At 40.6% G+C, this 12,251-nt stretch overlaps 1 protein-coding gene across 1 annotated transcript in view; it reads right to left on the bottom strand.

Moving 5' to 3' along the window:
- Window positions 1-10,131, bottom strand: part of ube2d2 (ubiquitin-conjugating enzyme E2D 2 (UBC4/5 homolog, yeast)) — a 47,481-nt gene extending 37,350 nt beyond the window's left edge. The window contains exon 1 of the mRNA XM_085995233.1: window positions 9,732-10,131. Coding sequence (XP_085851359.1) covers window positions 9,732-9,755 — 24 coding nt within the window. The 5' untranslated portion in view covers window positions 9,756-10,131. The remainder of the gene's footprint in view (window positions 1-9,731) is intronic.
- Window positions 10,132-12,251: the final 2,120 nt, after the last annotated feature.

Genomic DNA, 12,251 nt, shown 5'->3' on the forward strand with positions numbered 1-12,251 from the left:
CCTGGGGTTGAGGACTGGAATTCACCATCAATGCCATGTTCGAAGTGTTAATTATACATAGCTGTAGTGTTGGGTGGTGCGCCAAGCTTCTTCACAATCACAGAACACAGGAGGCCATTTGTATCAATCATGCCTGTGCTGGCTCTTTGAAAGAGTTATCCAATTAGTCCCACTCCGCTGTTCTTTCCCCAAAGCCAATGTTCCCTTTAAGCTGCGCGGCTGTCTGAAGGTCCCGCGGAGCCAGTGAACTGGCTTTTAAATAGAAAAACCGCGCATTTTGAATGGACTGCGCAGCCTGTTAAAGGGACCACACGACCCAAAAAATTTACAGGGAGCATTGCCTATAGTGTTGCAATTTCTTCCCTTTTCAAGTATATATCCAATAAAATTACTATTGAATCTGCTTCCCCGCCCTTTCAGGCAGTGCATTCCAGATCATAATTTGCTGCATAAAAACTCAACTCCCCCAGGTTCTTTTGCTAATTATCTTAAATCTGTCTCTTCTGGTTACTGACATTGAGTGGAAACAGTTTCTCTCCATCTATTCTATCAAAACCCCTCATAACTTTGAATACTTCTATTAAATCTCCCCTTAACCTTCTCTGCTGAAGAGAACAATTCTCTAGTCTATCCACATAACTGACGCTGTGACCAGATCAGAGAATTATTCTCCTTAGCCAACCAAATCACAGCATTTCTTTACCCCACATCTATAATTAATTGGAGGATCTAATGACTCAAAATTTAATTAAGCTTCAACAGCAAATACAACAAACTCAATTTCAGTAACTTATTGGTCTCTGCATAGCAATACTGACCAGATAAAAAGGAAACAAAAAAAAAAAACTTACTATTGGCTAACCAAGTTTTAAGTTTAAATTGCACAACTTCGGGGTCAAAATTTCTACCCTAATTGGCAAAAAAAAATCTAAATAGAAAGTGCTAATTTGCTTATTTGTCTATATCTAGTACTGCTCTGACTAGTTCAACCCCCTCCCCAACCAACAGATGAACGTGAATGAAAAGTAAGTTTTTTTAGTGGTTATTAGTGGGGAAATTAAACATTATACTGATGCATGTTCAAATCAGTTAGTATTATACTCTAGGTCAGTCTAGCTGTTGCTCTGCTTAATGTATGGGATGATTTCAAAGTGTCACATGGTCATAAGCAGTGGGCCAGAAGCAACTTAAATTTCTGACCAATAGAGATGTATCTAAGAAAAAGGTTTGAGAAGGCAGTCAGTGCTGAAGACATGCATTTCTCTAGAAATTATGATTCTTGTCACCAATTGCATCATTTTGTTACATTTGAGGACAAGGCAAGTACATTTTCTCATTAGCTGTTCTGAACGGTTTCCTTCTACCATCACTGCAACTTGTACTTCACAAAATATACCAATAGAAAGGAATAGTATGCTTTTGCAAAGAACTGCATGTGGTCTGTTTACTTTTGGCCAGCTTTGCTGCACAATATAAAAAGTGTAGGTGAAATGGAACCAATTTTATTTATTAAATGCATTAATGTTTACCTTAGCTTGCTTAGTACACTTCCTGCTTGTTCCGCATATATCCTAACTGCTCCCTCAGCTGAATGAGTAACACTGGTGGACAACTACATAACTATCCAACTAGAACCCATGTACACTGAAGACCTACTACCTCACCATGTAGTGAACTCAAACCCACCTGCCCAAGTGCAAGGGTTTATGAAGCAACTGCATGCTCAGGGCTTTGAGGAACTTGCATGAGGTTATGGAGACAGCATAGAACTGCTGCCGACATGCATAGTAAACAGCTGCAGAGAACATCTATTAAGTCTTAGAATTGTTCAGCTGTAATTGCTTCATTGCAACACAAAAATAATTGTATGCACCACATTTGAGTATTCTAAGAACTCTATACTGCCCACTAGTCTGCCAAGCTCTCCTACCTGAACAACTTTAAACTGATGACCCCTTGTAGAATTGTAACAAAATTTTTTTTTTTTGGGGGGGGGGAAAAGAAGACAATAAGAGCTGTTCCTATGACAATTTGCAGAGCTCCATTTTGATTTCCAATATATTAGGTTACATTCCTGCTTAACAAGTCTCTGCTATTACACCTTTATGTATGCATTTTGTGAAAGTGCAAATACAGCTAACTAAAACATAAAGACCAATCGCATTTTGGATTGCATAAAGAGGTATACAGTACATGATAAAGTTCTATAGGCAATCATTTGGCTAGAGCATTGTATACAGTTCAAGGTGCCCAATTATGGAAAGCATATTAAAGACTGTGTACAGCATAGATTTACTATGATGATGCCAGGGATGGAAAATAATTATGAGACAATACTAGGACTATTTCCACTGGAGCAGAAGGCCAAGAGAACATTGCATTGAAGTTTTTTTTTTTTTTTTTTTAATTACAAAGTGTTTTGATATAGTGAATGACTATTTTTCCGATTGGGGTAAACAATGAGGGGGTCATCAATTCAAAATTGTTAAGTGTGATAAGGGAGGTTAAGAGATATGTCTTGTTCAGGGAGTTATTAGAACATGGACTGCTTTAACAAGGAGTGGTTGAGCCAGAAATTTGCATCTTAAAAAAAGAATGGAAAGTTGGAAGAAGATTTGATGCAGAGGACGACACAGGGATATGGAGACATTGGAACAGTGGGAGTCGTTTTGGATTGTTTTAGCACATAGCCAGCACATACACAAGGGGCCAAATATGTGCTGTGAACATCCATGGTTCTAGCTCCATTTGCAAGTCATGTTTAACAATGATGGACAGTTTAGGGCTTCAGAATGGATTTGTTTGCAATTGTGACCAGTCCCAAGTCAGGAATCTACTCTAAAATATCTATCGACAGGTTTCACTTTTAGATCACATACTTAGAGGTAGCATTTTTAGTCTCTTTGTTGCACGAAGTCAAAGAATATACATTGATTTGTGATTAAATTTCATTGCTCAACACTGCAGAAACCTTCCCAGCTTGTTTTCCCTAGAGCTTCAGCGCATCTTTTTCTGGGGTTTTTGAAGCTCTTAAAATATGGAAAATTCAACTGGGGGGGGGGGGGGAAAAGGGGGAAAGAGGAAAGAGAGAAAAAAGCCATTGTGAACTGATAATCCCACTTCTAAAAAAAAACACCATCTGTATGGTTCTTTGGCTGTCAAACACGAATCAGCAGGACCAACCTAAAATTTCAAAATTATTTTTAAACAGTACACTTTACAAAATATTTTGCAGAATTCAAAACATGATAGAAGTGCTGATCCAGGGTGAAAATTGCTCCCAAACTGGCCATTAAACTGCACTCACCTGGAAAGAACATACTATATTCCATTTAACAAAGAGCTTTCACACACAAAGTCAGCTGAGCAAATCAAATTTCTGGTAACCTGCATTACAATACTACTTCATATTCCACCAGACAGAAAGGCCATTGAGAATCCAATCAGCAGTACTAGAATGCACTGTGTGCAAAGGCTATTTTTACTGAGACCTGAAAAGACCAGTAACAACAGTGATCCTCATCTGTATGCTGTTGCTCACAAAGTACAAATTGGCATTAAAAACCCTCCAGTAAAGACAATGGGGGTAACTTTCAGCAAGGGTGGAAAATTGGCAGGGTAGGATCAGCCGACCATTATATGTACACCACATTCGATTTCTCTTTCCATCAAAGTCAATGGAATGAAAAAAAAAAAATTGGACGGGATGCATAACAGGCCAACTCGTTTTCTATCCTCAAAGCTGAAAATTACCCCTATATGATTTTAAGCTTTTGGCAATTGTTATATCTAAACAAACGATAGCCAAAGATACTACAGTAATAGCAATTGCTGTACAGCATTTCAGATTACATTGAGATCAGATGAGACCTCTAAAAAGCATGGTTTATGAATTCCATACAAGTCTAAAAAAAAAGCAATTCAGATACACCTTATACAGCAAGTCAAACAGAATTCATGTCATATGCCTGAGGAAACCTGCCTACTATAATGTTAACATACCTGTTATTTCCTGGGCCAAAACAATTTCACACATGGACCCGACCTATTAAGGGCAGCACTAGAGCAGGACAACTTAATTCATCTGGATTTGATGGAGCTTCGATTATAGTACTGGATCTCAGTAGAACCATGATAGATTCCAAACATGCAAGGGTACACTGCCTAGAGAGGCAGGCCTTGCTGTGGACTGTACAATCCAAAATTTCTTTCAGATTTACAGCTTTTGCATTATTTACATGCCAAGTAAACGCAAATTGGCATCAAGCGTTACTACTGTATTTGTTTTGAGGCAGATAGTGTTTGATAATATTGGCAGTTGAAGCAAACTATATCGAGCAGCAAGTTGCACAACCGTGTCTTTTTGGCCAAGGGTGGTGCAAACGGAATGTTCAAATAAATAATCAAATCTATTTTAGAAGTTTCAATAGTTGACGTTACCCCAAAGTCACTTACTCTTGTCCACAGATTTGCAGACCAAGGACTGGGCAAGGAGAGTAAAGTGATGAGGCGCAAACTTCATCTGATCCAGACATACAACAAAACACACTTTAGCAACCAATCTGGAGTTACCATTTCTTTGATAATCCAGAGAGTGTTTGGGATTTTGAGTGAGGAATTCTCTCCATGATCTCAAACATGTTGCTTAGGAGAGGGGATTTCTCCCCACAGCAGAGACTTCAATTTCAAATATGAAACAGAACCAGGAACAAATGGACCAAAGAAGCAGGCAGCTGCCATTACACACAGCTCCCAGATTCTTATTAGTGAAAGCCCTACATGTCCATCAAGACACTATTAAATAGTGAAATCAGAGGAGCAGAAACTTGGCATTAAGTACAGCTACATCACCATTACATGCTGTGTATTCTGACACATTAGGGCAAGAAAAGGCTAACTGGACACCTAGGGCCTCCTTTGGGAAATTTAAAAAAGGACATTGCAAACGTTATTTCCTCCCTCACCTGCCACAACCATTTGCAATGGCTTGTGTTGAGGCATGGCACCACAGGTGCCATTACCTCATTCAAGTGGATATTCTTTACACACAAGCCTAAACAGCAAGTATCAGAAAGCTGCTGAACCTGGGTTCCATCAAAGCCAACATTGATTCCAACCTTCACAACATCGACAAAAGGTCACCGAGTATCAATTAGGAGTAGGAACCTTGATTACTTCTCCCTCCCTTCCCAGGAAGGGTGAAGCCAATTCAGCACACCAGTAATCTTAGATTTTAATAAAAGAAATGTCATGATTGAGTTTGCAGAAATGCAAGTTTTATGAACCATACATTGAGTAATCCCTTAAAAGGTCTAGGTCATTTAACTGCAGGGGAAAGGACAGCATATAAGGAGTCTCCATAAGAAACTAGCAAGCCTATTGTGATGGGGATAGTTTATGCTTTGCTCATATTAGCTTGGAATTAAAGTAGTCTCACTAGATTAAGCAAACAAAATTTTACAGTTTGCAAGATTCATGAACCTATTTAGTACCTAAATAGTAAGGTGGTCACAAATTTAAAAATAACCACAAAAAATTAAGCACAAGGTTGGAAAATAATGTTGTCAGGTGGCTAGAATTAAGCCATTGTTGAAGCAGAGTTCATAATTTTTTTTTAAGTAAATACTTGCTTGAAAAAGATATCAAAAGGAAGCACTTGAAAAGTGGATTAGATTTTATGCCACATGGAGAAAAATACCAACAGACTCGATGGACCAAATGGCCAGCTTCAGTGCTGTAACATTCTGTAATAGATGTGCATGCACCTCAAATATAAAGGACTAGACATTTCCAAATTCAAGAATACCTCTTTAAATTTTTGCAGGGAAACACTTGTAATGTAGCCGAATGTGCTAAACCCAGGAACATATAGCATTAGGGCTCCTTCCAGGTCTATAATCCACTTACTACAAGGACATGAACAGTGTCAAGTGGAATATGTACTACAGTATTGTGGTAAACCACTGTTATAGTTATCACTGTATATTGTTCTCACTGTTCTCACTGTCACATCACTACACGAGGTCGCCTCTTGTCGCACTGTTATACCTGGGCTGACCACCTCCGACTCCGCCCATTACCTGCCCAGGTATAAAGGTAGCTGACTGGCTAGTATTCCTCCCTGTTGGATCGGATCACCCACGAGGGTGGGCTCTGTTATTTAGCCAATAAAAACCTTCAGTTACGTTCTTAACTCGTAGCCTTTTATCGGACTAATTGATAGGCATATCAAGTATATCTTAGTGTCCATAACAGTTGAGAGGAGCAATCAAAGAATGTGCCATTTGCAACAGTAAAGCACCAGAGAGATATCTGAAATAGCTATACATTATGCCATTACACACTTTCTACAATTATTCTGCAAAAACTACAGATTACATCCAGTGTTTTTAACTACAAAGGAAAGGCATTTTTAAATAATGCAAATGCAATTATATATACTTCATCTGTAAGAGCATCTAAAGGGGCTACAGCACTGACTGGAAACAACTAGCATTTATATAGTGCCTATATAACATAGTAAATCGTTCCACAGTGCTTCACAGGAGTGTTATCAGACAAAATTTGACAACCACATAAGGAGATATGAGGACAGGTGATCAAAAGCTTCGTCAAAGAGTTAGGTTTTAAGGAGCACCATAAAAAGAAAGAGGCTTAGGGAGAGAATTCCAGAGCTTACAGCCTAGACAACTGAAGACACGGTCATCAATGGTGGGGCGAAGGAAAGTAGGGATGCATAAGAGGCCAGAATTGGACACAGTTCTCAGAGGGTTGTCAGACTGGAGGTGGTTATAGAGATAGGGAGGGGCAAGGATATGGAGGGATTTGAATGGAAGGATGAGAATTTTAAATCTGAGGCGTTGCTGGACTGGGAGCCAATGTAGTTCAGCAAGCACAGGATTCTGAGAGAACAAGACTTAATGCAATGCGAAAAACACATCTCCAATTTAAAAAAAAATGCACTCATGGTTCCTGTACGTGATAGCTTATGGATGCACACCAAGAGAAGATAATTAAACTACAAGTGTCATAAGAATGTACAGAACCAGAAGAGACCATTGCAGCTCATTTGGTCAGTCTCAGTGGCTAGGAAATGTCATTCCACGATACCCATTAAAACCTGTGATCCAACTTTTCGCCAGGTACTTATCCAACTTTCAAATTTGCTGATATAAAGCAGCACCCCACACCTTGCTTAAAAGTCCATTCCATAAATTTACCACCCACTGCGTAAAGTGGTTCAAGCAAAACTCAGTTTTCAGCCTCCAAGCCTCCCTCGTCCAAGTTTCTATTAGAATCCATGACTTTGTTGAACATATTGATGGTGATGTCCGTTGTCGTAGGATCTTCAATTCAGTACTTCAGACATTATGATTACCTCCGTGTTCTCACAGTAAACATTTCCAGCTTCAACAGCTTCTCCTGGAAACTCGGGTGCCTAATCGCAGCTATTACTTTAATTGCCCTTCACTGTACCCTCTTTAAAGCATGCATGTCTCCCTCAATAGTGACTAGAATTGTACACAGTACTCCAATTGGGACAGGACCAACAAATTCTCAGTGAATGCTCAAAGTATTTTTGCTTCTAAATTAGCTTGCAGAAACAGACGATGACAATTCAATATTGCACTTATGATCTTGACGAACAATGGGAATAACCACTGCAAAAAAGAATATTTTGAAACTTTATGTAGCAGTCACCAAAACTGGCCAGTTCTGAAAGCACCAATTTAATTAAACAACTTGCATTTTTATTATGTTAAAGGCACTGTAGAATGTCCCAAGGTGCTTCACAGAAGAGTTATCAGACAAAAGCTTGGTCAAAGAGGTAGGTTTTGAGGAGAGGGAGTAGAAAAGCAGAGAGCTTTCCAGGAAAAAAATTCCAGAGGTTAGGGCCCAGACAGCTGAAGGTATGCCTGCCAATGGTGGGGTGAAGGAAATCAGGGATGCACAAGAGGAACAAAAAGTTCAAGGGTTGTAGGAGGTTAGAGATAGGGAGGATCGAGGCCAATGGAGAGATCTGAATACAAGGATGAAAATTTTAAAATAATGGCATTGCTGGACAGCCAATGTAGGTGAATGGGACTTGGTGCGAGTTAAGGTATATATCAAACATAGTAACATTAACAGTGTTTTAAGTACACATACTAGAAACATCAGTTCTTAAAAGCAGCTCAGCTACTTTTCTGTATCAACCCATTTTGACCTGGCTTGAAATTAGGTCACCAAGTCAAAGACTCATCACGTACCCAGATTTTATTTTAAAGAAACATTTAACCTGACAGTCAAAATCAAAGGCTCCACAGAACACAATGCACAACCAGCTTCCAATTTCACATTTAAAATGTAAGCTTGCACTGCAGCAATTCTGAACTCAATTACAACAATTCAAGCCCAATTATCACACCACAAAACTTCACAGCAAATGGGTCATGGGTCACAACTGCAGGCCAATTTTTATTAAACAAAAATGTGCTTTATACAAAAGTGTTATGAAACTTAACTTACTAACATAGCCAATGGATAGTCAATCATACTTTAGAAGAGATCAAGATGCATTTACTACATACATCAACATCTTGATGTCAAAAACAATAAAATCCTGATTTCCTCTTCAATTACAAAATGCAAAGTATTAATATTCAACTTCATCACTAATAATGTTAGGTTCAAGCAAAAAAAACGAATCAGAAGCTTTCAGCAGCCTTCTACTTTCTATCTGTATTATTTAGTGGAAAATCAAGGTAGCGACAGCGACACATTAGCTGTAGAATAGAGTTGAACTTTTTCTCGAGTTTAATTTTTATTCGGTTTGTTTTAATTTTCCTTTAGTAGAATCTGAACATTAAATCCACGGCTTCAGTAATTAAAGCTTGCAACTCCAACGTCACTTGATCAGCTTTGCCCCAAAATCAATAAAACATGTTTTCTCATCCTTCTATAAATCACATCAAAAACCTCAATTCACTATTCATTGAAAAAGTTAGTTATTTCCTCCACTTCCCAATTAGACAGGAAGAATGTAGATCGATTTTTGAATTTTTTGAAACTGACAGATTGGGGGGTGGGGGGGAAACAGAAGAGAAACAAACCGCGCACATGGAAACAGGATGCAATGCCAGAGGCAGCGTTCAATCACCCACGGGCCTGGTGTCCGCAGCCATCGGCCTCGGCCTGCTTCCCGAAACGCAGCATCACCACCACCACCACCAGCAGCAGGCTCGGGCCTTGCCAATCGGACTCCTGCGAGTCAGTGCAATAATCCCTTGCACCAAGGCCTCGGTCAATGGCTGCGGCCCCCTGCACCGTGACATTTTCAAAAACGGCACGGCCCGGCCCAACCTCCCCTCGCAGCAATGGAAAACAAGAGGCCCAGCCGCCGTGCCCTCTCTCTGCGACTTCCTCCCCGCGGTCTGGGGCGGAGGAAGGGGACAGAGAGAGAGAGAGCGGCGCCGCACACACCCGGAGATGCCTTTTTTTCCTCTCCCTCCTTTTAATCCTCCCACCGTTCCGCTATTACAAAGAATTAAAAAGCCGTGCCCGTGGGGCAAGGAGGCGCACACACACACGGGGAAACGGGACCAGGCCTTTACAGCAAATGTCGGCCATGGCGGCTACTGGGGTGGGAAACAATTCAGCAAATAATCGGCCGCCCTGCGGAGCCGGGGGCTTTTAATTAAATATAAAACACACACACGGGCAAAGAATAAACGGCCTGGGGCGCCGCATACCTTGTGGATTCTTTTGAGAGCCATGTTCGGTGTGCCGGGCTGCCAGGCGGGCGTGGTGGTTGCGGTTTTTTTTTCTCTTGTGATAATAACAGGGTTAAAAGCGAACCCGGAAAAGCCGCCGAGTCCGCTCGGAGAAGCCGAGAAAATGGAAGGGACCGGCCGCTTTAAAGTAGTCCCCGTGTATCCGTCCGCCCGCTGCAAGGGAGGAGGCGAGAAAATAAAACACACTGCTCCGGCTCATCCACCCGGGCTGAGACACTGCCAATCCAGGCACCGCTCCTCGGCTTCATCGCCTGCTCTTAACTTCTTCCTGTGTGTGTGGGGTGGGTGTGTGTGCGCGTGTTTTTAATTCTCTCTTTTCTTTAATCGAAATAATTTGTTGTTGTTGCAACAAACACCCAAGGACAGGAGCCCCCCCCCCTCCCCCCGGAAAGGAAGTGAGCGGCGGCGCGTTACCGAGGAGTGATTCGGTTCGATTGTCTGCCTGCTCTCGCGACATGTCGTAAGGAGGGGGGCGCACTGCGCAGGTGCAGTAACCCAGGCAGCCCGCGCACTGCAAGTGGAAGAAGCACAAAGGAAGGGGTAGTGCCACAACCAGCACCAGCACTACCAATACCAAGAACCAAGACGCGGCACCAGTACCACCAAGACCAAGCATGAAGAAGCAGCAGCAGCACCACCAGCAAATGTTATCTGTGTAACCCCGGGGAACGCCTGCCTGCATGCGAGATAATCGGAAGCTTCGACTTCATGTTATCAGTGACATTTATGATTTACAAGAATGGCAAAGATTGCAAAGCAATGTGAAGCTGTTCTTATTTTTAAGAGTGACGTGTCAAATGCATCGTATTTTTAGGCCCGAAAATAGCTGATTGTTGCCTCTAGTGAGTGATGTTTGGCAGTATCTGGGTAATACGTATTTGCTACCAAATTAGAAATGTAGTAAAAGCAACAGCTGACCTTGGTCAGACTTCAGGAATTCATCACTCGCTTTTATAAGCACGGTTTAACTATAAGTGTAAATTAATTTGCAACCAATGCAGATTGTATCAATTTATGAATGCAAGAATTAATTTTTGCACAACTTATTTGTGCAAAAAATTAGCTCTTGCTCTCATAAAGTGATACAGTTTGCTTATTTTGTACCGATGCAGGATCGAGCTGTTTTTAGAATTGTTTCACATTGTAATTTCCTTGTTTAGAAGAAAGCATTTTCCAATGGGCAAGTGTATAAATAAATGTCCACTTTTTAACATCTGGACGGTACATGCAATATGTAATGCCCAAATGTAATCGTTTGGCAATCTACAGAATTAAATTGTTCTTACGCTTGCTATTTTTCCATGTCAATCCCTGCACACTTGTTCAAAGCTCAGAAACCACAATTATTATTAAACTCTTTAAACTATTTTGATTGAAGTGCATCTATTATAAATATATTTTTGTTTTTAGTGGCTTTTTAAGGGACTTTGTTTTAGCTAATTGAAATACTGGATAGTCAGTGATAATATCATTCATGTCATTGCAATGCACTAAATGCAGTTTTCATTATTTAGAAAGCTGTGAAGCTAACTTTTTAATTTTTTCTGTTACATATTTACAGAAATCTGAACTAATTCAAACTGGATGGTCGAGTGAATTAGCACATTGACCATTCCTCTCTGGCATCTGAGTTTAAATTCAGCCCAAACCAATAGAGATGGAACTCTCTATTACCCAGGAGATTATATGGCTGTGAGAGAGGAGGCAGTGTCTCGTCACAACCATCCTGGGTGTGAGGCAGGCTTGGACCAGCTGTTTGTCTTCCTGCTTGTCAATTTGGTATGTTGCTATGAGATGGTGGAGTAGCGGAGACGATGGCAGTCATTTCTGCCTACAGTTCGATATTAATTGCCTCCAAATTGTAGGTTACCTACAGTGAAGAATAATTGGCAATCATACCGGTGCAGTAAAATCTCTGTTTTGAGGCTGGAATTGAGATAAATTTTTGGTCTAAAGCAGGGAGTTTTACTTTGCATGCATTTGATTATGTTATACCTAATCTGCGATAGTGTTTGATGTTGAAACTAGAGGACAAAAGTTCAGATGGTTCTATTACCCAAAATCAGCATCCTATTGGGCACAGAATTTGACCAAAATATACATTTTGGAAATTACCCTGTGGCAAAAGTATTAAAGTATATGTTTAGTGATGTATGGACAAAGGTTGCAAACACTGGGTGAAATTTCCCAGTTGTAGTCCCAGTTCCGTTACCTCACACATTAGAGGAATTTTAACGGGTAGTGTGATTCAGGCGGGGGCACGGGACGAGCGCCAAAAATGCACATCAACAGTAGGAGGTCCAGGCAATTTGAACTCCCAGGCCTCACTTGAATATGATTGATGGGCTGACTACCCGATAGCATTGGGAAACGAGCAGCCCCCTCATTGTCAACAACAACTTGTATTTATATAGCGCCTTTAATGTAGTAAAACGTCCCAAGGCGCTTCACAGTTTAAGACAAAAAATTTGACACCGA

Source organism: Somniosus microcephalus, chromosome 8 (genome assembly GCF_052327205.1).
Source record: "Somniosus microcephalus isolate GS21.2 chromosome 8, FLI_Smic_1.0, whole genome shotgun sequence".
NCBI lineage: Eukaryota > Metazoa > Chordata > Chondrichthyes > Squaliformes > Somniosidae > Somniosus > Somniosus microcephalus.